The sequence below is a fragment of the Colobus angolensis genome, unplaced genomic scaffold, assembly GCF_000951035.1.
Source record: "Colobus angolensis palliatus isolate OR3802 unplaced genomic scaffold, Cang.pa_1.0 Scaffold8, whole genome shotgun sequence".
Classification (NCBI taxonomy): Eukaryota; Metazoa; Chordata; class Mammalia; order Primates; family Cercopithecidae; genus Colobus; species Colobus angolensis.
This window is the reverse complement of record NW_012121820.1, coordinates 971750-998503: the sequence shown is the minus strand read 5'-3', so window position 1 is coordinate 998503 and position 26754 is coordinate 971750. Positions and strand designations below refer to the sequence as shown.

Genomic DNA, 26754 nt, shown 5'->3' with positions numbered 1-26754 from the left:
AAATCATGCTACTATAAAGACACATGCACACGTATGTTTATTGTGGCACTATTCACAATAGCAAAGACTTGGAACCAACCCATATGTCCACCAATGATAGACTGGATTAAGAAAATGTGGCACATATACACCATGGAATACTATGCAGCCATAAAAAAGGATGAGTCCGTGTCCTTCGTAGGGACATGGTTGAAGCTGGAAACCATCATTCTTAGCAAACTATCACAAGGACAGAAAACCAAACACCTCATGTTCTCACTCATAGGTGGGAACTGAACAATGAGAACACTTGGACACAGAAAGGGGAATATCACACACTGGGGCCTGTTGTGTGGTGGGGAGAGGGGAGAGAGATAGCATTAGGAGATATACCTAATGTAAATGATGAGTTAATGGGCGCAGCACACCAACATGGCACATGTATACATATGTAACAAACCTGCATGTTGTGCATACATACCCTAGAACTTAAAGTATAATAATAATAAAAAATTCAGCAGGTTCTTGTTTTTCATTTAAAAAAAAAAAGAAAGAAAGAAAAAAAGGAATAGCTGGAGAGCAACTTTCTTAGCTCCTGTCATGACCTGGTGCGTAATTCTGACCCAAGGGCAGCCTTACTCATGTCAACATCTTTCTTTCACTTTCAGGGCAAGTGTTTGAGAAGAAAGCTCCCTGTCCCTATTTTTCTTTAGCCCTAGACTCTGAGGAGAGGCAGATGTCAATTCCAGACCATTCTGTTTCATAAAAGACTGTGCATTTACATATCAGAGAAAACTCCCCTGAAGCTACCTCCCCACTGGGTACTCTTGCTTTAGTCTTTCCCTGACAGTCTCACCCTCTGACTGAAAATAAAACCAGACTATTGTTTTATAACCAACCCACCCGGAAATGAACTTCTATAGATAGTATTTGGCTTGTTCCTGTAACTTTTAGAATTGAACTTAAATTCCTAACAGTCTACTGTACACACACCATGGATGAGTCTCAGATGCAATGTGCTAAGTGAAGGAATTCAGACTCAAAAGGCTACATACTGTCATTCCATTTATACAGAAGGTAAAACTAAAGAGACAGAAAAGAGCAGTTGCTAGGGGCTGGGACTAGGGGTGACCAGAAGAAGGCATAAGGGAATTGTTTGAGATGATGGAATTGTTATGTATCTTGATTGTGATGGTGGTCACATGACTCTATACTTTTGTCAAAACTCATAGAACTGGTGAATTTTACCCTATGTAAATTATACCTCAATAAACTTGACTTCTAAAGCAATTAAACTCTTATAAAAATTACATGGGCCAATCCTTTTTTGGAACAAGATAAGGCATAAGTGGCTATCAACTTACGTAAACTCCATACCCACCTTGGAAAGTGGAACCTGGACCACCTTGTAGTCAAGTGTATAAAAGAAGAGGATCAGTGGACCCTGCAGAAGGTGCCTAAATTTGGGAGGAGGTTCAGACCATATGAGATGTTTCTTTTTCATTCATTCATTTAACAGTTCAGCAGTGTTTATTTATTGAACACTTCTTAGGAAGCATGGGGCTGGGCAATGCCCAGTAGCTGTGGTCCTTGGAGGGGTGGGGATGCAAAGAAGTAAAAAAACACCAACAAAACAAGGAAGCTTCTGAGAGGAAGCCGGCCTGAGCATGTCAGCCAGTAGCGCAATGAGTATGAGGATATCCCTCATGGAAGGTACACAGGCAAATGCGCAAAGGACAGAAGAAAAGGGCACATCCTACAAATTCTGAGGAGTTCATTTTGGTGAGAGTATTGAGGCCAGGGCATGGGATGCTCTAGTCATTTCCAGCTGAAAGGCATCTTCTGCTTTTCCTCTTTCCTTCTACCAGTTTGAGGCTCTACTCAGAGGAAATATGTGCCACAGAGGGGAGGAAACTGCTGTCCTCATTCAGGGCTTTCCACAGGTTTTAGACATTTAATAAATCTTTGCTGAACAAATGAAAGGATTTCAGATTAATGGGTCAAAAACTCCTGGGTCCTAGGCTTCTTAACTTTTCATCTGCTTTAACCTGAGACTGTGATGTGATACTTCTGCATCTGTAGAAAGGAAAGTGCAGATGCTAAACTGTGAACTAAAAGACCATCCCTGGAATCTCCCATTGGATCTCCTTGGTCCTAACTGTCATGCCTTAACCCCCAATGGATCTATACATTTTTTTTTCTTACTTTAGAAAGACTGTACTAGGGAATTCAAATGGACATTGCCTAGATGTCACTCTTGGCCCAGTTTTCTGAATTACGTAGAAAACAATTTCTAAATTCCCTGGGTATATTTTCCTAAGTCATATATGGGTATATGTCCTCACTATATACCATAAGAAGGGAGTCCATCTCAGACTACGAATCACTGAGCCGTGGGCAAAATCAGCTAGAACATTTATCCCCCCAAAAGACACTAGGTCAAACTCCCAGAATCTCATGGACCAATGAAAGCTGTGTCTACTTTGTTGTTCAGGGCTGATTCCATTTTCCTGCATCCATTATGAAGGTGGCCTTATCTGTTCTCAGCCAGGAGCCTCATGCCTGGCTTTGTGGCCGCATTAATTCTAATCTTCAGTGTCAAAGCAACCAGCTTGAGTTCAAGCATATGGCTACTTCTGAGATTCATCCACTGGATAAAGAAAATGCCAGTGTCTCATGGTTACTCTGTTGCTGGCAGTAATAAACTTGAGCAGGGCTCCTGTTCACCCATCTTCTTACTAAACGAGGGCAGAGTTACATCAAGTTGGGGTGGGAAATCATTTCTTCTAAAATATTGATAACCTGAATTCCTTTCTACAAAGGAGAACCCTCAGCTCTCATAAGATTCTCTCACCAAAGCATTTTAACCCCACAAACCAGGCCCAATCCCTCTAACCAGACCTCTGTTCACTCATGTTCCTTCAAGATCAATGGGAAAGGAGCAAGAATGAAAGGGACCCTGAAAGAGGTCTGTTTCATGGGAGGAGAAACTGGAAGAGGTGTGGGAGGAAGGGTATCCAAAAATGACTGATCAGTGGGACCAGAAATTTTGTCTTTCAGGGTTATCTGTCAGAAGGGTTGGTAACAAAGTGGTACCGCTCCCCACGACTGCTCCTCTCCCCCAATAACTACACCAAAGCCATCGACATGTGGGCCGCCGGCTGCATCCTGGCTGAGATGCTTACGGGGAGAATGCTCTTTGCTGGTGAGTTGCTAACTATGCCACCTTCCTTCTCATCTGGTGTCGTTCCATAGAAAGGGGAACTGAGGGCAAAACACTTGCAATCACAAAACATGCTCATCTTTTGCTGAAATTACTTCTGTGGCTTTTATGACACTATTTGGAGGCACCCTATTATATTGTCAGGCAAAAATACCGGAGAGGCTAATAATAGCCTTTTGAGCACAGAAGTTTTTGCAATCAAATAACTACTTTGCTGTGACCTAAATGCTTGTGTTCCCCTAACATTCACGTGTTGAAATCCTAACCCCCAAGGTGATACTATTAGGAGATGGAGCCTTTGGAAGGTGATTAGGTCATGAGGATGGAGCCCTCATGAATGGGATTAGTGCCCTTTTAAAAGAGGCCCGAGGGAGCTTGTTTGCCCCTTCCACTGTGTAAGGACACACTAAGACAGCATCATCTGTGAGGAATGGGCCTCTCACCAGAAACCGAATCTGCCAGCTCCTTAATCTTGAATTTTCCAGCCTCTATAACTGTGAGAAATAAATGTTGTTTATATGCCACCTAGTCTATGGTACTTTGTTATGGCAGCCTGAATGGACTTAGACACATTTCTATTCAAACATCTTGAGACTGATGGCTGCAAACACGTCCACCCTACATTTTTAGCCCCTTCCTCCTCCCTCCCTGCCACTGTTTCCTGTCCTTTGGCCACACCAAGTGACCTACTGTTTTCCTAATCTATCATTTTTTATTCACCTTGGCACAAAGACCCCCTTCTCTGCTTAGAAAACTCCTATTCTTGTCCTCCATGATGTCTCTCCTAACTCCCCAGGGCATGAGTCATCCTTCTTGGTGCTCCCATTGCACTTCATACTCATTCTCACTCTCTCCCTCTTTGCTTGGAGGAGCACTTGCTCTCTACACTCCCTCTCTTCCATTCTCTCCTCACTGCAGTGTGGCTTACTCCCCCTCCATCTGTCTGAAGCTGTTCCCACCCAAACTGCCATGTTCTTAATCCAGGGAATGCATTTCAGCCTCATCCTGTAGCAGTAGTCAGCGACGATCATCACCTCCTTCTTGAAACCCTCTGCTCCCTGGGTCTCCTCCTCCCTTTCTGGCAAGTCCCCCTCAGTTGCTTCTCACCTGCCATGAGCTCTACTTCCTCTGCACTGTGTCCCTCAACCCTTCCCAAGTTTCCACCCTCAGCCCTAAATGCTGCTGTCACTTACTCAAAGAATTTTCATCCACCCCCCATTTCAGGATGGGAAAATGAGCTCAGAGAAGAAGTGGCAAATGGTGGCCTTTCTAAGGGAACACTGGTAGGACTTTAAGACTAAGCCATGTCTGAATAGCTAAGAAAGTCTTTATTTTGTTTTGTTTTTGTTTTGAGACAGAGTCTTGCGCTGTCTCCCAGGCTGGAGTGCAAAGGCATGATCTTGCACCTGTAATCCCAGCTACTTGGGAGGCTGAGGCAGGGGAACTGCTTGAACCAGGAAGGTGGAGGTTCCATTGAGCCGAGATCGTGCCACTGCTCTCCAGCCTGGGCGGCAGAGCGAGACTCCGTCTCAGAACAAAACAAACAAACAAAAAAAGAAAATGAAAAAGGTAAAATAAAAACAATGGCAGGAAAGTCAGATGAGCTGAAGTCAGGGTTTATGTCCAAGCATTTAGGCCCTGAGTATAAATGTATTCATTTGCCCCCTGGACTCTCAGGAGCCCCTACAGTTTTCCCTCTGGTGGATTTTGTGCTTTGGGTGGATCCTTGACCACGTGCTGGAGATACAGACTAAGACATAGTCTCTGTCCTCAAAAGTCTGATGGTTCAGTGGGGGACACAAAAGAGCAAAAACAAAAAAAAAAAACAATACACAGTGAACCCATCTGTGCCCAGGGTGAACCATCCTGCTATCTTATTGTTCCAACTGAAATTGCACAGACCTCCCAGTTCCATATTTTCCAGCCAATTCAAGGCAGGGGAGAAAGGGGGAACAGGTGGGAGGGAGGTCTCACCCTGGACTCTGACTCAAAGATTCTTCCCACTCCAGCCATAGCCCCTAAACCCTGGATGGCTCAATATCCCTGGCCCTGTAACCACGATCTGGGTCACAGGTGCCTGGCTGCCTCCGTTCTCCTGGCCTTGAGCCCTCAGCTCACAGGGCTCTGCTCCAGCTGCCCTTCCATCAGGCTGACAACCTTCAGGCCAGATGGAGAAGAGCTAGGCTTCTCCGTGCCACAGCAGGCAGGTGACTCACTGAGAGCCCAGACGAGGCTGTATAATCCACAGTCTACTGGCTTCTCATCTTCAGGCTCACTGTCTGTGGTCACGAGATGTTTGCAGTCGCTTTCAGGTTCTCACGCAGAAGTGTCCAATGAAGAAAGGTAGGGAGGGGTCAGCCAGGGCAGCAAGACAGCTCTCCTCACATTTTTCTCTTACCAGGGAGGAACATCTTCCCCGCAAGTCCTTCCAGGAGATTCCTGTCCCTGTTTGATTGAATCAACATGGCCTCCCCTTGTTGTAAGAGAGGCAGGGAAGGCAACAGCTGGTGTGACATGGAAAGGACCTTTTCAGTAGGAAAGGGACATCAACCATAGTGTCCTCCTCCATGCTTCACACCTTCTCCCATTTTCAGTGGTGGCTTAGTAGACTCAGTGTTAAGATGCCTCCCCCAAGTGACATCTGTCACAAAGAATCACTCAGGGATGATTAGGACATAAATCTCCAAGGTGGAATTATTTCATCAGCCTCTCTCAAAGTCGCTTTTCCCCACTCCTAGAAGCAAAGGAAGTCAAGAGCTATTAAACATCTGCTACAAGCCAGGTATTTCCCCAGGAGCCTTCATCTACCAACGCACTTGACTCCTTATAATACTCATTCCAAGTATAAATAATCATCCTCATTCCACAAGGGGTGGATAGGGAGAATGTGGGGGAGCTAGGTCTGCCTCCAGGGCTGTCTGCCACCAAAGCTCCTGCTTTCTGTCCCAGGCCATGGATTGCCAGGGAGGCCCCACTGACTGCCTCTCATATGACACCATTGATCTCAGGCAGGAGCAGACAAGTGAAAGAGGCTCATTCTGTGCCCTCCCCAACCCCCATGGTTGAAGAAGCTACTCCAAGCAGAAGGTTGTGTATTACTGGTTTGTGTGTCACACAGGAGAGGGGTCAGGGGCTTGGGAGCAAGGTCCCACCACCTCTGTCTGCAGCTTGATCACCACTGACCTCATGGTCTGCTGGTGAGTGGTGTGGAGTACACATTTGGAGACAGAACCTGACAGGGGGCTTCCAGAGCCCTGAACTGACCCAGTGAGTCCACTGCAGGGGGAGGCCAAAAGGACCTCTTCAGGAGAGAGCTTGAGGCTGCAGGCACTTCCTCAGTCAGTATTCACATGTGCTTAGTGCCACACAGGGAACCGTGGGGGGACCTGGGACAGTCCTCATCCTAGGCCACCAACGTCTGGAAGACTGGAATCCCATGGGAATTCATGGCAAGGGGCGGGCCCTCTGCAGCTGGATGGGCAGGGGCAACTTCTTGAGGAAGGAGAGGTATGGCTGAGGTTTTAACCTAGCAGAGTTAAGTGGAAAGGCAACTCAATCAAAAAAGAGAAAATGGAAGTAACAGAAGAACAGCCTGGAAGTCAGAGGACAGCAAGGAGACCCGTCTGTCCAATGCCAGAAATGCCATACCGTGGCCAGTGGTTGCCTGGGTGTGGGAGATGAGTTGAGTTTCTGAGACCAAGACTGAAGCTTCTCATGAATGAGAACTATGCCTCACCCATTCCCAGCATCCAGCATGATGCCTGGCATGGAGAACGTGCTCAATAAATAACTATTTATGGAATGAGTGAATAAATGAACGCCTGAGTCCATCCTGTCCCACCAAAGTTCCCTTGAAAACCTGGCATAGCCTGTCTTCCTTCTCCCAAGGAGCACAGAGGCCATGTGCTCAAGACGCATCCCAAACCCGATTTGTTATTCCTGATTCGTTTTTCTCTTGAGAGTTTCCTAGATGGAATCCTCTTAATTGGAAACCAAAAGTTATGGCTCATTCCTAGCCTTAAAATTGTTTCCTTCCCCATCCTAGTAAAGATTGTGCAGAGAGGCCTATGGGAAGTTGCTTGGAAGGCCTTGAGCCAGGCTGTTCGCATTCTTTAGTGCTGACTTACATCCAGCTGGTCTGTGTGAGAATAGAATGCTAGGGGCATAGATGGGGACTTGTAGACTACCAGATTCAACCCCCTCTTTCTACTTTTAACAAAGCCAAGCCCCAGAGATGTCAGCCACCTGCCCACAGTTGTGCAGCAAATGAAGACCAGAACCCCGGTCCCAACCCAGTGCTGCCCCACTGCCCTGTGTTGTTCCTCCCAGAACACCTGGCACTGTTTTCGGGCCACTGCACACCACAGCCCCTTGGGCAGCACACTTAACCATCTGGCATTCCCTCCCCAGGGGCCCATGAGCTGGAGCAGATGCAGCTCATCCTGGAGACAATCCCTGTAATCCGGGAGGAAGACAAGGACGAGCTGCTCAGGGTGATGCCTTCCTTTGTCAGCAGCACCTGGGAGGTGAAGAGGCCTCTGCGCAAGCTGCTCCCTGAAGTGAACAGCAAAGGTACCTGAGCCTGGCAACCAGGCCAAGTGTCCAGGGAGGATGAGCTCGGCTCCACCTTGTGGGGTAGGGGGCAGGCAGGTCTCCTTCCAAAAGGGCAAAGCATGGTCCTTGGATATAAAAGTCAAGGCTCCCCTGCCAGTGGGCCTTTGCCCTAACTACTTCCAAGCTGTGGATGCTGGGCCTCAGGAGTCCATTGGGTAGTCATTAGTGTTCTACCCTTGTTTCTGCTTCCTTTTGCTTCTCGTCTTCCTTGCTTGCCTTCCTCCCTCTCTTTCCTTCATCCTCCCTTATGTTTTTGTCCTGGAAGGCATGGTGTGGTGCAAAGAACAGGTGCTTCCTCAGCCTGAGGGCAAGACCCAGGTCCCATTCCACCAGTGATGAGCTGTGTGGCCTCAGACAAGGCCCTTCGCTCCTCAGGCTCACTCCCTCTGCTGTATATTCAAGGCCCAGCAGGCCTGGGAAGAGGCCAAAGGCTCTAGCTGGCTCTAGCTCTCAGAGGCTCAGGAGACTCAGTCTAAGTGACAGCATCCCTCAGCAACCGAAATGTCCATCTTGTGACAGGTGCAGAACAAGGGAGGCAGGCCTCAAGACCACACTGGGGGCATTCAGTTCTGCGCTCCATTTATTACAGGACAGAAATAGGCCAAAGGTGATAAATCTGGTGACAAAAACTCAGGTGCAACACAGGTGAAAGGCGGGCTCTGGATGAAGTAGGGTTGAGGGGCCCAGTGTCCCGCCCACCTGCCTCTCAGTCTCCAGACATGCTACTGAGAACCCTTCCAGAACCCCTGCGACTCTGAGCAGCTGTTTGGAATCCACTGGGCCAGAGGAAAGTGACAAGACTGTACAGAAGCTTCATTATCTAAGAAATGCCTTAAAAACATCTGGGGTGGGCGAGCCTAGGGAGGAGTTTCTGAGGGGCAGCGGCTTAGGAGTTAAGCTAAAACTTGTACGGTAGCAGGTAACACTGAAATCTCCGTGGTTTAACCCACTTACAGTTTATTCATTGTTTACCTCACATCCAGGCAGAGTTGGGAACGTGGATGGGCAGGGTAGGATGAGTGGCTGTGCCCGGGACCCAGGCCATCAGGTCTGCCATCTTCAGCAGGTGGCTTTCAAGGTCACCTTGGGCATTCCCTTCCAGCCAAAGCCAGGGGAAGAAAGAGCAGAGACTCTTGCAGGAGGTTTTTCTGGGTCAGGCCTGGAAATGGGGTACACACAGCACTTCCACCCCCATTCCATCGGCCCCAAGCACACAGCCATCTCTCACTGCAGGAGGGGCCGGGAAAGGCAGGCCAGCAGGGTGCCAGGATGAGGGTGTCACATGGGACATGACTGCTGCCTTGAGACAGGAGAAGGGAAATCATGGGACAGAGAGGACATGCTGCTTTGGGGGAACCACTGAAGGCAGAGGTAGGCCCCAGGGTAGAAGTTAAAGGGGGGAGATTTAAGTTTGATAAAAGGAAGAATTTTCTGGGCCAGGTGTGGTGGCTTACGCCTGTAATCCCAGCACTTTGGGAGGCCGAGGCAGGTGGATCTCTTGAGCCCAGGAGTTTCAGGCCAGCCTGGGCAACATAGGGAGACCCCGTCTCTACCAAAAATATAACAGATTAGCTGGGCATGGTGGTGCACGCCTATAGTCTCAGCTACTTGGAAATCTGAGGCAAGAGGATCACCTGAACCTGGTAAGTTGAGGCTGCAGTGAGTCATATTTGCGTTATTGCACTCCAACCTGGGCGGCAGGAGTGAGACCCTGTCTCAAAAAACAAACAAAAAAAAAAGAAATGAAGAATTTCCTAGTGTTTGGGCTTCCCAGAAGTATCTGGGCCCTGCAGGAGGACCTCCAGCAGATTTTCATCCATGCTGGAGTCTGTGGAACAGCTCTGGGGTTGGTACTTGACTTTTTTTTCTTTTGTGACAGGGTCTCGCTTGTCACCCAGGATGGACTGCAGTGGTATAATCACAGCTCACTACAACCTCAGCCTCAAGGGCTCAAGTGATCCTCTCACCTCAGCCTCCTGAGTAGCTGGGACCATAGGCGTGCACCACTTTGGCTGGCTAAAAAATAATTTTTCCTTTTTAGAGACAACCCACTACTGGCCCACCTTGCCAACTACTACTTGTCTTGCTTGGGGGGATCTCAGACTCCTAGGCTCAAGCAGTCCTCCTTCCTTGGCCTCCCAAAGTCCTGGGATTACAGATGTGAGCCACTGCCCCAGTGGTGGTACTCATCTCTTTTAAAGATGATACTGCCTGCACCTCAATCTTTAGAGCTTTAATTCTCTCATTTCCTTGTCAAAAGGTCAAGTCATGGCTGGGGCCAAAAAAAAGGGCCAGAGGCCCAAATAGAGAAAGACCTGCCCAGACTTGAAGCTGGGCCCTGCACTACACTGCCCGATTCTTCCAGTCCTAGGAAATTGTGAGGCAGATCCTCTTTTAAGTTTGCAACTCCAGACCCAGAAACACGCTGAGCATCAGACTGTTGAGGGTGATCAGAGTTACTGCTGCTTAACTAATTTGGGGATCTAGAGTTACACTGCAGCACTGCATCCTCCTGGGAGGCCAGTGACCTTCTGAATCCATCGATTTCCTGAATCGCTGATGAATTTTCTTGCAAAGAGATCCAGGGCTGGTGTGAGGGGCAGGTTAGTGGTGCAGGCTGAGGCCCACCAGGGAGCCCCTCGGAGGGATGGGCAGCCTGGGCCTCGAGCTCAGCTCCATTTCTCCCTCTCCATGTGGGCTGCAACATGAGGAGCCAAATCATGACTTAAGCGGACCTCCAGAGATGCCAGTGCTGAGAAGGAATCCAAACTTCTAGGCTAGACCTTGCCCTGAGATAACCCGGGGCAGAGCTCCAAGAGCAGAGCTCCCAGGGTACCCAGCCCTGCTCAAGGGAAGGGCCACCAGTACCTGTGTGCAGAGCTGCTATCTGCTGAATCTTGGTATACATTCATGCTGGTTAGCAGCCTCTCATACAAGGCTTCTGAATGTCCCTTCCCTTCCCCAGGTTCCCACTGCCCAGAAGTCCCCTTGAGCCAGCCATAAAAGGACTACTGCTTGGCAGAGCAAGGGAATTGAGCCTGGTTGTTCAGTATCTGTAATATCTTTGTTGAACTTCCAGGGGCAGCATATGGTAGGAAGAGCTCTGGACTCGGACCCAGGAGCTCTGGGCTGTGGAGACCCTGTCCCACCCCTTGACCGCCACATTCACCTTTCTCAGTGAGGCTTTTTACTGCTGCACCTGGCACTCCTGCCGCAGGGCTTCCTCAGGAGCAGGCTCCTCTGTCCCATTCCAGCAGCCCCTTAAAAGCCATGACAAAGGGAAGTTGGTGTATAAATATCCCAGCTTCCCTGCCCTGCAAGGGGAACCACCTCTGAGTGTGGCCCATACCATCTCTGGAGGATCCCAGGTGCCCACAGGAGTAACCTGTCATGAGTGTGCCTTGTTCTGGTACCCCCTCACTCCCCCACCTGTGCTTGCTGGGATCCCCCACCACATAAACTACCTACAACCCCAAGCCTTGTCTCTGGTTCCGTCTCTGGAGAAACCCAGGCTGAGGCTGGACCTTGAGCAAGTCACTTGATCCTCTGAGTCTATTTAATTCATTTGCAAAATCTAGAAGGCAGCATTGGCTTTATCTTTGTCACTGGATTGTGACAAAGGTCTTGAGAAAGAAAATGGCTAAAAACCTTTTAACAAATGCAGAAGCACAGACACCAGCACAGAATGTTACCATGCTAAGGAATCTCCTTCTGAGCTCGACAAGGGCAACAAATGACTTTCATGTCCGGCTTTGCTCCCTGCAGCCATCGACTTTCTGGAGAAGATCCTGACCTTTAACCCCATGGATCGCCTAACAGCTGAGATGGGGCTGCAACACCCGTACATGAGCCCATACTCGTGCCCTGAGGATGAGCCCACCTCGCAACACCCCTTCCACATTGAGGATGAGATCGATGACATCGTGCTGATGGCCGCTAACCAGAGCCAGCTGTCCAACTGGGACACGTGCAGTTCCAGGTGCTCGCAGCCCTGGGTTCCAGAGTCCACATTTCCCTGTCCTCCCATTTCTACTTTGCCTCATCCTCCATGACCTTTCCCTCTGTCTCCCAAGTTGCCTAGCTCATTGGGCGACTTCTCCGGCTTAGCTTCCTGCCTTTCTCTTGTCCCCAGACACTGCTGGTAAATGACCAGTGTGAGCTGCATGTGTGGGTCAGGGACTTTCCTTTGTGCAACATCCCCAGCTTCCATCACCACCCTGAGTCTACTGAACAGGGGGTTCAAAACAGCGCTCCCCAAGGATTTAGTGAGCACCATGGTAGGAGCTCACTTCTAGCAGCCTGGGAACTTGCCCTTGAAAACTAAACTGCAACAATGCAAGGCAAAAAAACAAAGCAGAGATGACCATTACAAAACGCTTTCTCATGTTTCATGTCGGTAACTCTTGAAAGTGCCATTAAAGACCAGGTGCGGTGGCTCACACCTGTAATCCCAGCACTTTAGGAGGCCAAGGCGGGAGGATCGCTTAAGGCCAGGAGTTCCAGACCAGTCTGGGAAACAAAGTCCGACCCCACCTCTACAATTTTTTAAAATTAGCCAGGCATGGTGGCACACGGCTGTAGTTCCAGACACTGGGAAGGCTGAGGCTGGGGAATCCCTTGAGCCCAGAAGTTTGAGGTTGCAGAGTGAGACCCTGTCAAAAAAAAAATGCCACTGACGGGGGCTGCATCATTATTGCTCATTGACACACAAGGAAACTACAGCTCCTAGGTTAAGAGACTGGCATCGGGTCATGCCCCTGATGGGTCTCTCTGCAATCTGCAGCCATGTCAGATGCTGCTAAGCAGTTATAGGACCATTTCCTGCTAAACTGGGCTTGGCTACAGAATCCTCAACAAGTGTCCCTGGAAGCCACTACCAATGAATCAGCGCTGGGTAGAAGATGTATTTTTAAACAATTTCTGCCGAGGCACGTAATGATCTCTTAGATCTTTTCCCGTTCTGATGTTCTTAGATCAGGCAACTAAACATTTGGGCGTCACCATCTGCTAATTCTGGGAAGGAATGCTGGTAGCTGCTCAGTTTAGAAACAGCAGTCGAGGGCTCAAGCAGCTAGGACTTTGAGGGGGCCTAACTGGGAGTCCCACTGCCGTGGGAATGTGACAGCTAGTTACATAAGTGACAGATGAGCAATTTCTCCTTTTTAGTCATTTGACAGATGACGGGTTTCAGATTAAGGAGGCACCAAGGGAGGGCCAGGGCAACGCTGCTATTTTTGGACAGGTTTGCTGGCTTGTTGTTATCAATTGTTGTTTTCAAGCACTGCCAACAAAGAGAGATTAATGAAGACTCTTCTGCCACCCCCGGGGCAGGCCTGCCCTTGACTGTGGTTCCTGGGGCCCCTTCCCCTTCCTCCGGAGAGCCTTGGGACAAAGAGCATTGGCTCAGTGAGAGTCATCCTATACCTTCTGCAACTGTGGCATAGGGTTTTGCCAGAAAAAACTGTCACAGGATTTGTTGCTGCCTGTTCACCCTGACCACCCCTAAACCTGGTGCACTTGTGCTCCCGACCTTTCCCATCACACCTGCCTGAGGGAAGAGGATGACAAAGGATCTTGCTACTGTGGGCAAGCTACTTTCCCTCTTGGAATGCTAGTTTCCCAGCTGTAAAACAGGGGTGATAACACAAAGTCCACAGGGTTGCTACGAAGACTACAGATAATGTATGTTTGGCACTTGGAATAGAGCAGCCAAGGGTCAGGGTCTTCACACTCTTACTCCTAGAAATCTCTGCCCAAGGCCACTCAATCGAGGAGGCAGGGTTCAGCTCGAGGAGCGATTCCTGCCCTAGCAGCGTCACTGGGAGGTGGGCAGTGCTGAGGCCTTCCTATGCCTCTCCATTCACACTCTGTGGGCTGCAGCTGCCAGGTCTGCCCCACAGAGCCGAACCTCCCTCTCCTTGGTCTATCTGTTGGGCCTGCTCAGGAAGTAGCTGGCTGCAGGCTGATGTTCTCTGTGCTGCCTGCCTGCCCCACAACCCCAGAGTTCTAGGTAGAGCACCTGCACGAGGAAGGGAGGGCTCCGCGGTAGCTGGTGGCCCACCTGTCTGCCCATCTGCCCTTCATTTGCTCTTGGCTAGCTGACTTCACTCTCCATGGCTGCAGGGCAGTCGAACAGGGCAGAATGCCAAAGATCTTCAGCTTCTCCGGAGGGTGTCTGTAACCTTTCTGTAGGTCCCACCTACCCTGCATCAATGCAAGGTGCTATGGAGCCCCCAACCAGATCCACCAGGGCAGGGGTTCCCAGCCCTGGCCGTACCTTAGAATCACCCGGGGGGTCTTCAAAACATGCTGATGCAGGGTCCTACCCTAGACCTACTCAATCAGAACTGGCCTGGGGAAGCAGTGAGGCAGGCATGCCATTTTATTTTTAATTCCCCTATGTGACTCTAATCTGATCCAGGGTTGAGACGCACTCACTGGAGCCTTGCTCCTCAAAATGTGGGTCCAAGGCCCAGCAGCATCAGAGCAGCTGGGAGCTTGTTAGAATCTCAGGCCCCATCTCGGATTTACAGAATCAAAATCTGCATTTTAGCAAGACCCGCAGGTGATTCGTGCATCCATCAGCATTTGAGAAGCATTACACAGGTGGATCCACTGGAAACTTCCATGAGAACAGGGACGTTTGTTTTGTTCATTGCTGTATTCAGTAATGTCTAGAACAGTGAGTGCTTGGCGCACAGTAGGTGCGCAGGAAATATCTGCAGGGTTTTGAATGCGTACAAAAGAACGCAAGAGTTAAGCCGAACAACCTATGCCCCCAGCTGAGCCCTCAAGGCTCGCCATTACCTGTCCCATCACCCTCCCACCTTGAGGAATGAGGGTCGGAAGCAGGGGGGATCCGGAAGGAATGGAAGGCAGGTGTGTGAGTGGCAAACAGGGATTAGAGGGCTTGGCTCCCTCCCGGAAGTCACCCGGCTCGGGCGTCCAATCACCGCTCCGTTTGTACCCTTGCAGGTACCCTGTGAGCCTGTCGTCGGACCTGGAGTGGCGGCCAGACCGGTGCCAGGACGCCAGCGAGGTGCAGCGCGACCCGCGCGCGGGTTCGGCGCCGCTGGCAGAGGACGTGCAGGTGGACCCGCGCAAGGAATCGCACAGCAGCTCCGAGCGCTTCCTAGAGCAGTCACACTCGTCCATGGAGCGCGCCTTCGAGGCCGACTACGGGCGCTCCTGCGACTACAAGGTGGGGTCGCCGTCCTACCTGGACAAGCTGCTGTGGCGCGACAACAAGCCGCACCACTACTCGGAGCCCAAGCTCATCCTGGACCTATCGCACTGGAAACAGGCGGCCGGCGCGCCCCCAACGGCCACGGGGTCGACGGACACCGCGGCGCGCGAGGACGAGCCCGCCAGCCTCTTCCTGGAGATCGCGCAGTGGGTCAAGAGCACACAGGGCGGCCCCGAGCACGCCAGCCCGCCCGCCGACCACCCCGAGCGCCGCCTGCCTGCCTCGCCCCCCGGCCGCCCGGCCCCGGTGGACGGCGGCGCCAGCCCCCAGTTCGACCTGGACGTGTTCATCTCCCGCGCCCTGAAGCTCTGCACCAAGCCCGAGGACCTACCGGACAATAAACTGGGCGACCTCAATGGTGCGTGTATCCCCGAGCACCCTGGCGACCTCGTACAGACCGAGGCCTTCTCCAAAGAAAGGTGGTGAGGGCGGAGGGGCCGCTCCAGGCCCTGCAGAGCAGGAAGCCCCCAGAGAAAGCTGGGGCTGGCAGGAGGAGGCCTCCCTTCCCGCCCCTCTCTGCTGCCTTGGGGTTAGCAGGACACGTGAAGGATCCGAGGAGCGAGAGGAATGTCCATTTCTTAAACTGCCTTAATAACTAGCCTTTAACCTCTAGGAGCGGGTTTGAACAGGACCCTGGCTTGGGGGTTGATCACTTTCCCAGCAAAGGGGAGACCACGTGTGGTGCACAGGGAAGAAACAGCCTTAGACAGCGGTCTGCAGGCCCCACCTGGGTGACAGGATGCAGAGAAATCTTGCAGAGGGAGCTCCGAAACCACCTGGCCCAACTAGCCTCAACTGACAGCTGAGGAAAGGCAATTAGGCCCAGAGATGAAGAGATACTTCTTAAGATCACAGGGTTAGTGTGAGGATGAGCTTTAAATCCCAGTCTCCTGGCCCCCAGGCCAGGGTCTGTCCACTATAGAATGTCTTCCTCTATTGGGGTCGTTCTGGCTTTTCACTTAGAAACTTGGTCTGAGATGTTTCTTCCCTGTCCATTACCATTCAACGTTATTTTATTCAGAGCAATGTTTCTTGTATTCTGAAACTGGAAACTGAACCAGTTTGTTTCTCCTAGTCACCAGGCATACTTTCCTGGCTCCCCAAGTACTTAAATGTTTTCATCTGTCTCACCCCTGTATTTGCCTCACCCCTGCACGGTCTGAAATCTTCGTTTCAGGTCAGAACAGTCTGGGGTCTGTGAGTAAAATCAGCCCTTCTCCCAGGCCTGTGCACACCCCCTCAGCACTCCCTATGCACTTTCCTGACACACGCAAAGACAGCCCCCGTTCCCCTGTGGGCGCCCTCCCCCGGTGAGGTTGAAGGCAGCAATTCCAAGAATCCCTCCAACCTCCCTGCCAGCACTCCCCCTTCACCCCACAGCCTGCGCCCCCCACCCGGCGCCCCCACCCGCCCCCCAACAGCTCCTCTCCAGACCTACCTCGGGACCTAATGTTCTCTACACAGACTGCTCATTTGGAGGACAGCAGTGAGGTCCTGCCATAGAGAAAACGTGTTAGGAGAGAAGGTTTCACATGGAACCCTTCATCAATACTTTCCTGAATTTGATCATCCATGTAGCCTTGACAAAGAGCAGACCCTACAGAAATGTGTTGGAGAGCACGTGACCTTGGGGGCAAGGAATCCAGGAAGGTATGAAAGGAGGGGTGTCAACAGCATGGGTTCTTAGGGGTCAGGCACCAGCATGGAGACCTCGCGACAAAGGAAGGGACTCAAAGTAGCAATGCCCCTCATAGTGTAGGCTAAAGTGAGTTTGGTGAATGGAAACCCATGTGCTCACACACACAGCATGGGGTAATGGCGTGTAGACACAGGCCCTCTGCAGAAGCGTGGGGTGGGGACACTGACAGCCCCTATCTGGTCCCCAGAAACACTGCCATTTCTGCCACTGGTGTTCAGCTCCTTCTCTTCCCCCAAAACTCCCAAAGATACCCGCAGGAAGTCCAGCCAGTCTGGAGGAAGAGGATTCCCCCAGTCTTGGTCTTGGGCTGCGTTCATCCTCACATCACAGCACCTTAAAGCTAATCAGCAAACTAGAATTTGTACATGGAAACCTGCAACACATGAGAAACTTATATTTAAAAACAATTACTCACACTGACCAATTTTTAAATGGAGAATATGTAAATAGGAAGTGTTTGGGTTTTGTTATTTTGTTTTTGTTTTTTCTTTAAGAAAAAGAAATGTACACCACTCCTCATGTGCCATTTTGTCCTCAGAGGGCGGCTTTACTTTTTTGGTAAAGGAACAAGCTGCTGGCCTTGACCAGGAGTTCATATATAACTGTTATTACAGAGGTATTGTTATAACTACTCATGTTTTTAAAAAATCTATTAAACATTATTAAACTTGATCAGGTCAGGCCAAATAAAGTTTTATTGGAACACAGATTTGTTTATTTATTATTCATTTATGTACTATCTGATCCTGTCTTTGAGAGTGCTAAGAGCTAGCTGGCTTCTGCCTGCGCCCATGAAGGCCACTGTATTTGGGGGTGAGGGAAGGACTGGGGAGGGGAGAATCTACAGAGATTGGTAATCAGGAGGTGATTCCAGAATCACCTGGTGAGGCCTGGTGTCCATATTGTGAATTTCAAACTATATCTTGGAGCTAACTCCAAACCTTCTGACCAGGGCTGGTTCTCTCCTGTAGTCATGAAAGGTGCAAACATCATGAGATTGGGGGGAACCAACCACCTAAAAATTCCCACCCGCGCTACCCCTCACAGATGCCTGAGATCCCATCCATCTGAAATCGACCCCTTTGTAATATTAAACTGTTAGTCTTAATTTGTAATTCAACAAATACCGTTGACCCTTAAACAATACAGGTCCTTTGGCTAAAATAACTTTCTACTGTTGAAATGCACCTGAGCTAAGAGGAGCAGCCTGTTAAGCCAATTATCAGATTATTTCCAAAGTGTCTGCTGAGAGTGGCCATGCTGAGTGGATGCAGGTGAAGGGAGGCCAGAGCCAGGCCAGAGACCTGGTTGAAATTTTATATTGGAGAAGACTTGAAGCCCAATGTGAGGCTCAGGCTGCCAGAATGTAGGAAATGGAGTGTAGACAGAGGGAATTGAGAAGCACGAACAGCAAACAGCACCAAAGAGGAAGGAGGACCGAAAAAGGAGGAAAGAGGGCACCCTAAAGGAAATAGTTCATAACCTCATCCAGCCACCTGATTCTAAGATGAAAACTTCTGTTGGGAGGGTCCCAGGTCTACCCTATGTGATAACATAGGGATCAGCAAACTGTGGCCTCCAGGCCAAGTGGTTGTATTGGAACATAGCTATGCTCATTCATTTACATATTGTCTGATCCTGTCTTTATTTATTTTTATTTATTTATTTATGTATTTATTGAGATGGAGTCTTGCTCTGTCACCTAAGCTGGAGTGCAGTGGCACAATTTCAGCTCACTGCAACCTGCCTCCCAGGTTCAAGCGATTCTCCTGGCTCAGCCTCCCGAGTAGCTGGGATGACAGGCACCGCACCTGCCAACGCCCAGCTAACTTTTGTATTTTTAATAGAGACGGGGTTTTACCATGTTGGCCAGGCTGGTCTTGAACTCCTGACCTCAAGTGATCTGTCGACCTCGGCCTCCCAAAGTGCTGGGATTACAGGCATGAGCCACCACACCAGGCGTCTGTCTTTACTTTTAATTGTGATATTTTATATCATGGATTTTTTGCAATAATATTTTCTAAATATTGCATTCAAATATTTATCTTGGTTACTGAGGTTTTTGGCACTCTTAAAGTTTGTGCCCAAGACAAGTGTGCCTCACTGGCCCTCAACCTAGTCTTGAGCCTCATCTATATGACTGCCTCCATCCTACAGAGTTGAGCAGTTGCAACAGAAACCCCATGGCCCACAAAGCCTAAGACATTTATTACCTGGCCCTCTCCAGAAAAAGTTTGCTCACCCCTTGTGTAAGATGCTATGTGGCCTCCACGTCTTTGTGAATAAGTACACAACTTGCCTTGTCTTTTCTAGCCACTGACATTCCAATTCAGAAATGCCACATTTCCATGACGTTTTCTAATTACACATCCTATTTTCATGACATGATTCTCTCATTACACATCCTCGTTTACTTTCCATTCTTTAGGGAAATGTCTTCGTTTGCTAGTGAGAAGTTTCTAAAAGTGTGGGAACCATCCTACTTGAGCTGAGGCTGAGGGGACATTTTATGTCAGAGGTTACTACCAGGCTTTTTTGCTGGGATGGTTAGAACAGGCAAAAGCTCAACTTGAAAGCTGTGGTTCTCGATTGAACTAGTAAGCTCCACATGGAGAGGGAAAATGTCTGATGTCCCCAACTGCTTGGTCATGAGTCAAACTGTAGCAAGGGTATGTCAAGCAGCATCTTCTCTTCATTGAGACTGAATCACTGAGAAAGCCCAGGAATACCTGCCTGGGTAATAGTCCTGTCTTCATCCATTATTCAATGAATACAAAAATTGTAGATGGGCATTTACAGATCATCTAATCCAACCCCCTTATTTTACTGATGGGTTGACTGAAACCCAGAGCAGCAAAGTAATTTGCCCAAAGCCACACAGTTAGTGGCAGAGCTAGAACTAGAGCCCAAATAGTCTTTCCAGGATAAACTCGTCTCATTCAATCTAACTGGGATACAGACGCTGGGACTGAAACTTGGAGGAATAAAATCAGCCCTGAGGATGAGGACAGACAGACCACAAAGGCAGGAACCAGGCCATCATAGGCCCTATGCTGTGCTCACCTCTTTGCCTGGGTGCTGGAGCCCTGAGTCTCTGGATGCCTGGAGCCCCAGGGCTGCCCTTAGTAATGGCTTTCTGCCCCTCCAGACAGTTCTGCCTAGCTTGGGGCCTGATCTGTGTAGTAAGGAAACAAAGAAAAGACAACAGGGCACTGGCTTAGTTTGATTTCCTTCAGCGCAAACCCTGAGATATGGATTCAAGTGCAAGGCCGTGGGTGAGGAAACACTGAGAGGGCAGTGGGGAGGTGACAGGGAAGAGAAGGAAGCAATAAACAGTGCAAGCTCCTGCTGTGGGGAACTGTAGCTGTGTCCTGGCAGGGAGCTCCAGGAGGCAGAGTGCAACATACACCTGCGAGACATCCCACTGCAGCCAGGCCTGGGTTGAGGACTGCTCTCCTGGGATGCTACCTCCCCAGCACCTCTAGCCTGCCCTGCACTGCAGCAGAATGGGCTCCAGTGGCTAGAAAAAGGTCACAGGACCAGGCGTGGTGGCTCACACCTGTAATTCCAACACTTTGGGAAGCCGAGGCAGATGGATCGGCTCAGGTCAGGTCAGGAGTTGGAGACCAGCCTGGCCAAAATGGCGAAATCCAGTCTCTACCAAAAATACAAAAAAATTAGCTGGGCGTGGTGGCACATGCCTGTAATCCCAGCTACTCCAGAGGTTGAGGCAAGAGAATCACTTGAACCTGGAAGGCGGAGATTGCAGTGAGCTGAGATCACACCACTGCACTCCAGCCTGGATGACAGAGTGGGACTCTGTCTTGAAATAAAATAAAATTTAAAAAAAAAAGGCCATAGACAAAAGGCCACAGGTGCTGACAGATGGGAGTTGGGCTGGCACACAGAGAAAGGTGAGGGCCAAATGGATATTGGTAGAATACCGACAGGTGTCAACAGTGGGATTTAACAGGAAGCAGGTCCAGGACCCAAGCAGAGAACAGCTGCTTAGTGCTGGCAACACACTCCCTGACCTGGCTTGGGTTTTCTCAACTCTTCCTGGCCCTCTTTTCTTCCCTATATGAATAAAAACTGGCTTTCAGCGTGGCTTTTCTTTTCAATCTCCCATACACCCCAAGTGTACCATCACTTTCCTACCAATAGTCTCACTAATCAACTTTGGGATTAGCAATCCCAGCCATGGTTGAGAAGTGTTGGTGTCAAACCAGTGGGGTCTTTGTGTCAGAGCCTGCTAGTAGGCCTGGGGCTTAAGTGAAAGAGTTGTGTGCTCCTGCCTGACTTGAGGGCCCTTTTGGTCCTTGAGGTGTGAATTTCACCTCATTCAATTACTTTAAGAACTTCACTAAGACCACTGAGAACCCTTCTAGATGTTGACACCTGAGATCTCAGAATTGAAATTACTTAGTCTGCACTGATGTTCTCCCTGGCTCTGCACATTCTTGACTCACCAGTATCTGAACACTCCTATGCCTTGATGCCTGTTAGGGCCTAGTGGCACACATAAGAGTGACAATGTGGCAGGGCTGAGTCCAATCCATAATCAGGAAACCAAGCACAACCCACCAGGGGGCTGAACCCATGGCTGAAGGCTCCATGACACAGTACTCCCACCAGGCAGCTCTGCTAAACTCTGGGCCACACTCCATTTCATTAGTAGTGAATGGCTCCGTTTCCATCAGAAACCAAAAAGAGCCATCTGGAGGTTGGAGTGAGACCAGTCTCAAGGCCCTTGCAATGGGCTCATGTTGGCCCTTCAGTGCACCTACCCAACACACAGGCTCTGTAGTGGGAAACAGGAAGCACAGGAATAATGCAAGTGTGTGGCTGACAGCAAGACTGTGTCTTCAACAATTGCTTCATCCTGTCTCCCAGAACTGCTCACAGGTACACGAAAATGGTTTACATCTTCTCTCCTATAATCCAAGGGCTCAATACTAAGGTAGAGCTTTAAACAATGAGAAATTCAGAAACAAGGACGCTGTGAGCCACACTGTGAGTTTTCCACTCCACTGATTGTGTCAAAGTATGACTGTGGGGTTGCAATGGCCATCAGAGTTTGGCCATTGTTGTCTTGAGTTGGTTCCCTAAAACCAGTGTCTGAGATGGGCATTTGGGGGCCAGTGATTCACTGCAGGAACGTTCTAGGAAGCAGGGGATACAAGAGACCAACAGAGTATCAGCTTCCTGTATTTCCCCTTCCTAGACCAGGGGGATCTCAGCAGGCATGTGGTCCAGGCTACAGACCAGCTTCAGCCTGGTCCCACCAAGAGCTCTGGAGCCTGAATTGCACTGTAGCGTGGGGCCACCTTGAGAAAAGAGGCTGGCCTTTGGTGCCACCATGTCATCCAGTCATGGCTGCCAGCTGGGGAGGGTGGGGTGAGGGAACAGAACTTATTCAGCCAAGAGCAACTCTAGAGGCAGCTGGGAGCCATTTAGCAGCCACAACCCAGAGCAGCTGGGTGATGGGTACACTCCCTGCTGCAGGGGATCTGGGCAGGTACCACCTGCATTGCAGGGCACTGCACTAGGCACTACGGGGGATAAAGAGGTAGGAGAAGGACCCGCCCCCAGAGGATTTCATCATTCACATGGGAAAATGGGACAAATATATAAGATCTCTGAGGTGCAACTAGGAGACTTTCAGCGCTCCCCACCTGGTGAGCCCTCCATGGCTCATCATTATTGATTTCCTGCTGCTGACATTCCCAAAAGTTGTTTCTCCACCACTGCTCCCCACCTCAGAACCCTCAGCCCAGTAACTGTCTTGAGGATCCCCAAGACCACCTTAGGCTTCATGATTCACTAGAAGGACTCACAAGACAGAAAAGCTGGTATACTCACGGTTATGATTATTACCATGAAAACAGATCAGAATCAGCAAAGGGAAAAGGCACATGAGCAACCTCCAGGAGAAGCCACATCTAAGCCTCCAGGTGTCCTCTCCCAATAGAATTGCATGAAGATGTGCTTAATTCTCCCAGCAACGATGTGGGTAGTATTGCCAAACCAGAAATGTCACCTGAGCCTTGGAGTCCAGGGTTTCTATGGGGATGGTCAAAGATAGCCATGCAGTGCCTACGTGACCTACTCAGTCTCCAGCCCCCAGAGGTCACACTGATACAGCATGGCCCAGGGACTCAGGTACACACAAGAAAAACACTCTTATCAGGCCGTCTATTCCAAGGGCTCAGAGGTTATCTCCCAGAGGCCAATCAAGAACCTGTCCTCCTAAACACAGGCCTTTCTTTGAAATGTGCAGGGTTTGAGCAAGCAGGGCCCACCGACTTAACCCTTTACTACACAGTGACATTGAATATATTTGTGTCTTTTGCAATTCTGAAGTCATGTGAGTTTATCTTATGTGAGCATTACAGCAAAATTGAGGCAACACAGCTATTTATAATAGAGATCTTATTTGGTACACGTGCCTACATACTTTTAAGCATATGTAGCATTATTAAAACATAATAATAGAAGCATACATGCTGAGGCAGAGTAGAACTAACACCTGAGATTCCATTTCTTATTAAATCATGGTCTGCTTATGAAAGCTGAACCTGTCAACAAATGTGCAAGCTAGCTCACTGCTCATTCTGTCAGCGTAGTTACTACCACGGGGGCAATAGTGCTACATGCATGATGGATTGCTGTGAAAAGCAATCATCTCCAACCACTCCAAAGCTGCACTGTAACGTGAAACTGAGGGCTTTGGAGTTCTGAGGCCAAGGGAGCTCTGTGGCTGTGCAGCTGCCTGAGAAATGGCTCCACAAAGAAGCACGGTTAAGAGATGAAGATGTTTGCCGCGCACGGCGGCTCACGCCTATAATCCCAGCACTTTGGGAGGCCAAGGCAGGCAGATTACTTGAGGTCAGGAGTTTGACACCAGCCTGGGCAACAGAGTGAAATCCCATCTCTACTAAAAGTACAAACATCAGTCAGGCGTGGTAGCCCATGCCTATAATCCCAGCTACTCAGGAGGCTGAGGCAGGAGAATCGCTTGAACCAGGGAGGCGGAGGTTGTAGTGAGCCGTGATCGCACCACTGCACTGCAGCCTGGGTGACAGAGTAAGACTCTGTCTCAGACAAAAAAAAAAAAAAAAGAGATAAGGATGTCAACAGCTGGGCTGAGCCACGTGACAGCTCCAGACCTTGGAAGATTCCAAAAGACACGTGGAGCCGGGTTCCTGGGGGCCCTGGTGGTGGGAAGGAAAGAAAAGGTCAGACTCCTCCCATGTAGGTTCCCCATGAGTATGATTAGAGGGTGTGATTTTATGTGTCAATTTGGCTGGGCTACCATGCCCAGCCAAACATTATTCTGAATATTTTTGTGAGGATGTTTTTGGATGAAACTAACATTTAAATCAGTGAGACTTTATATAAATGATAGCCCTACATAACACAAGTGGGCCCCTCCTAATCGATGGAAGGCCTAAACAAAACAAAAAATGACCTCTCCCAAGCAAAAAGGAACTCTGTCTGCAGACAGCCTTCTGACTTAAACGTCCAAGGACCATTGGCTCTTCTCTGGATCTCCAGCTGCTGGCCTACCTGGAAGACTTCAGACTTGCCAGCCTCTATAATTCCTTAAAATATGTTTCTCTTTTACTTAATTTTAAGGAATTAAGTATAATTATTAGGAATATATATACACACAGAGAAGTATATGTAAGGAATTATATTTTAAGGAATATGTATTTTAAGGAATCAATAAGATATGTGTGTATACCGTATGTTGTCACTTACAAGTGGGAGCTGAACAATGAGAACACATGGACACAAGAGAGGAACAACACACACTGGGGCCTGTCGGGGGGTGGCTCAGGGGAGGGAGGGTATCAGGATAAATAGCTAACGCATGTTTGGCTTAATACCTAGGTGATGGGTTGATGGGTGCAGCAAAGCACCATGGCACACGTTTACCTGTGTAACAAACCTGCACATCCTGACACGTACCGTGGGACTTAAAATTTAAATTTAAATTAAAAGAAATGTGTGTATATATTTGTGTGCATATATCTATACCTATTATCTATATTTATATCTATATACACACATATATCTTATTGATTCTGTTTCTCTGGAGAACCCTGACCAGGGGTTCCAGAGCTTTACATGTCCTGTTCCACTTTAATTCCCACAACTGGAGAGATAGGTTATTATACTCATTTTACAAATGAGGAACCTGAGGCACAGAGAAGTAATTTGTCCAAGGTCAGCAAACACAGGAGTTAGGAGCAAGGATGATAGAGTCAGACAGGCCGGACTAGAATACCAGCTCTACCAGTTACTAGCTGTGAGACCTGGGGCAAGTTACTGAACCTTTCTTTTTTTTTTTTTTTTGAGACGGAGTCTCACTCTGTCACCCAGGCTGGAGCGCAGTGGCCGGATCTCAGCTCACTGCAAGCTCTGCCTCCCAGGTTCGCGCCATTCTCCTGCCTCAGCCTCCCGAGTAGCTGGGACTACAGGTGCCGCCACCTCGCCCAGCTAGTTTTTTGTATTTTTTAGTAGAGACGGGGTTTCACCGTGTTAGCCAGGATGGTCTCGATCTCCTGACCTCGTGATCCGCCCGTCTCGGCCTCCCAAAGTGCTGGGATTACAGGCTTGAGCCACCGCGCCCGGCCTGTTACTGAACCTTTCTATGCCTTAGTTTCCTCATTGGTAAAATGGGGATAATAATGTTATCTATCTTACAGCATTACTATGACGGTTAAAGACGTTTAAATACGTAAAGCACTTGGACCAATACAGTGTTAGGTATGTAGAGAATGCTTAGCAGTTGGCCCTTCTCATCCACAACCAACAATGGATCAAAAATATTTGGGATAAAAAATAATAATAAAACAATTTAAAAATTCAAATAAAAAATGCTGGCCAGGCACAGTGACTCGTCTGTGATTCCAGCACTTCGAAGGCTGAGGCAGGTGGATCACTTGAGCCCAGGAGTTTGAGACCAGCCTGGCCAACATGGCAAAAACCCGTCTCTACAAAAAACACAATAATTCACCAGGTGTGGTGGTACACGGCTGTAGTCCCAACTACTTGGGAGGCTGAGGTAAGAGGACGGCTTGAGCCCGAGAGGCAGAGGTTAGCTACACTGAGCCAAGATGGTGCCTGCCACTGCACTCCAGCCTGCATGACAGAATGGGACCCTGTCTCATAAAAAAAAAAAAAAACTAAAACAAACAAACAAAAAACAGCGTATAACAACTATTGTCATAGCATTTCCACTGTATTAAATTATTATAAGTAGTCTAGAGGTTATTTGTGGAGGATATGCTAGGTTATAGGAGAAAACTAAGCCATTTTACATCAGTGACTTCAGCACCCTACATTTTGGTATTCTTGTAGGTTTTGGAGAAAAGCCCCTAGGATACCAGGAATGACTGTGTAAGTGTTTGATAAATAATTAAAATAAACAAGGACCAGGTGCAGTGGCTCACACCTGTAACCCCAACACTTTGGGAGGCCAAGGCGGGCGGATTGCCTGGGGCCAGGAGTTCAAGACCATCCTGGGCAACCCATCGCTACAAAAAATACAAAAATTAGCCGAGTTTGGTGGTGCACACCTGTGGGCCCAGCTACTTGGAAGGCTGAGGTGAGAGGATTGCTTGAGCCCAGGAGGCAGAGGTTGCCGTGAACTAAGATTGCGCCACTGCACTCCAGCCTGGGCAACAGAGCGAGACACTTCTCAAAAAATGATAATAAAATAAAATGAACAAGATTATACCAATTGTAATTGGTGAATCCAGAATTCAAACTTAATAATGCTGACAATGTTATGTGATCTCTGGGGTTTTCACACTACATCAAACAATGTGGAAAATCCACTTATTACCCTCCCTTTTTTTAAAGACAGGTTCTTGCTCTGTCACCAAGTAGGGCCAGGTGTAGTGACTCCCTGCAGCCCCAAACTCCTGGGCTCAAGCAATTCTCTTATTTCAGTCTCCCAAGTGGCTGTGACTACAGGCACCC

The 26754-nt window shown here is 49.0% G+C and overlaps 1 protein-coding gene across 4 annotated transcripts in view; it reads left to right on the top strand.

The window, feature by feature from the left end:
* Window positions 1-17470, top strand: part of MAPK4 (mitogen-activated protein kinase 4) — a 101949-nt gene extending 84479 nt beyond the window's left edge. For 2 of the 4 annotated variants that reach the window (XM_011928771.1, XM_011928770.1), the window contains 4 exons: window positions 3040-3184; window positions 7613-7774; window positions 11582-11795; window positions 14792-17470. In XM_011928771.1, the coding sequence (XP_011784161.1) occupies window positions 3040-3184; window positions 7613-7774; window positions 11582-11795; window positions 14792-15488 (1218 nt within the window). In that variant the 3' untranslated portion in view covers window positions 15489-17470. The remainder of the gene's footprint in view (window positions 1-3039; window positions 3185-7612; window positions 7775-11581; window positions 11796-14791) is intronic. The other 2 variants (XM_011928772.1, XM_011928773.1) reach the window with 2 other exon arrangements.
* The last annotated feature ends 9284 nt before the right edge of the window (window positions 17471-26754 follow it).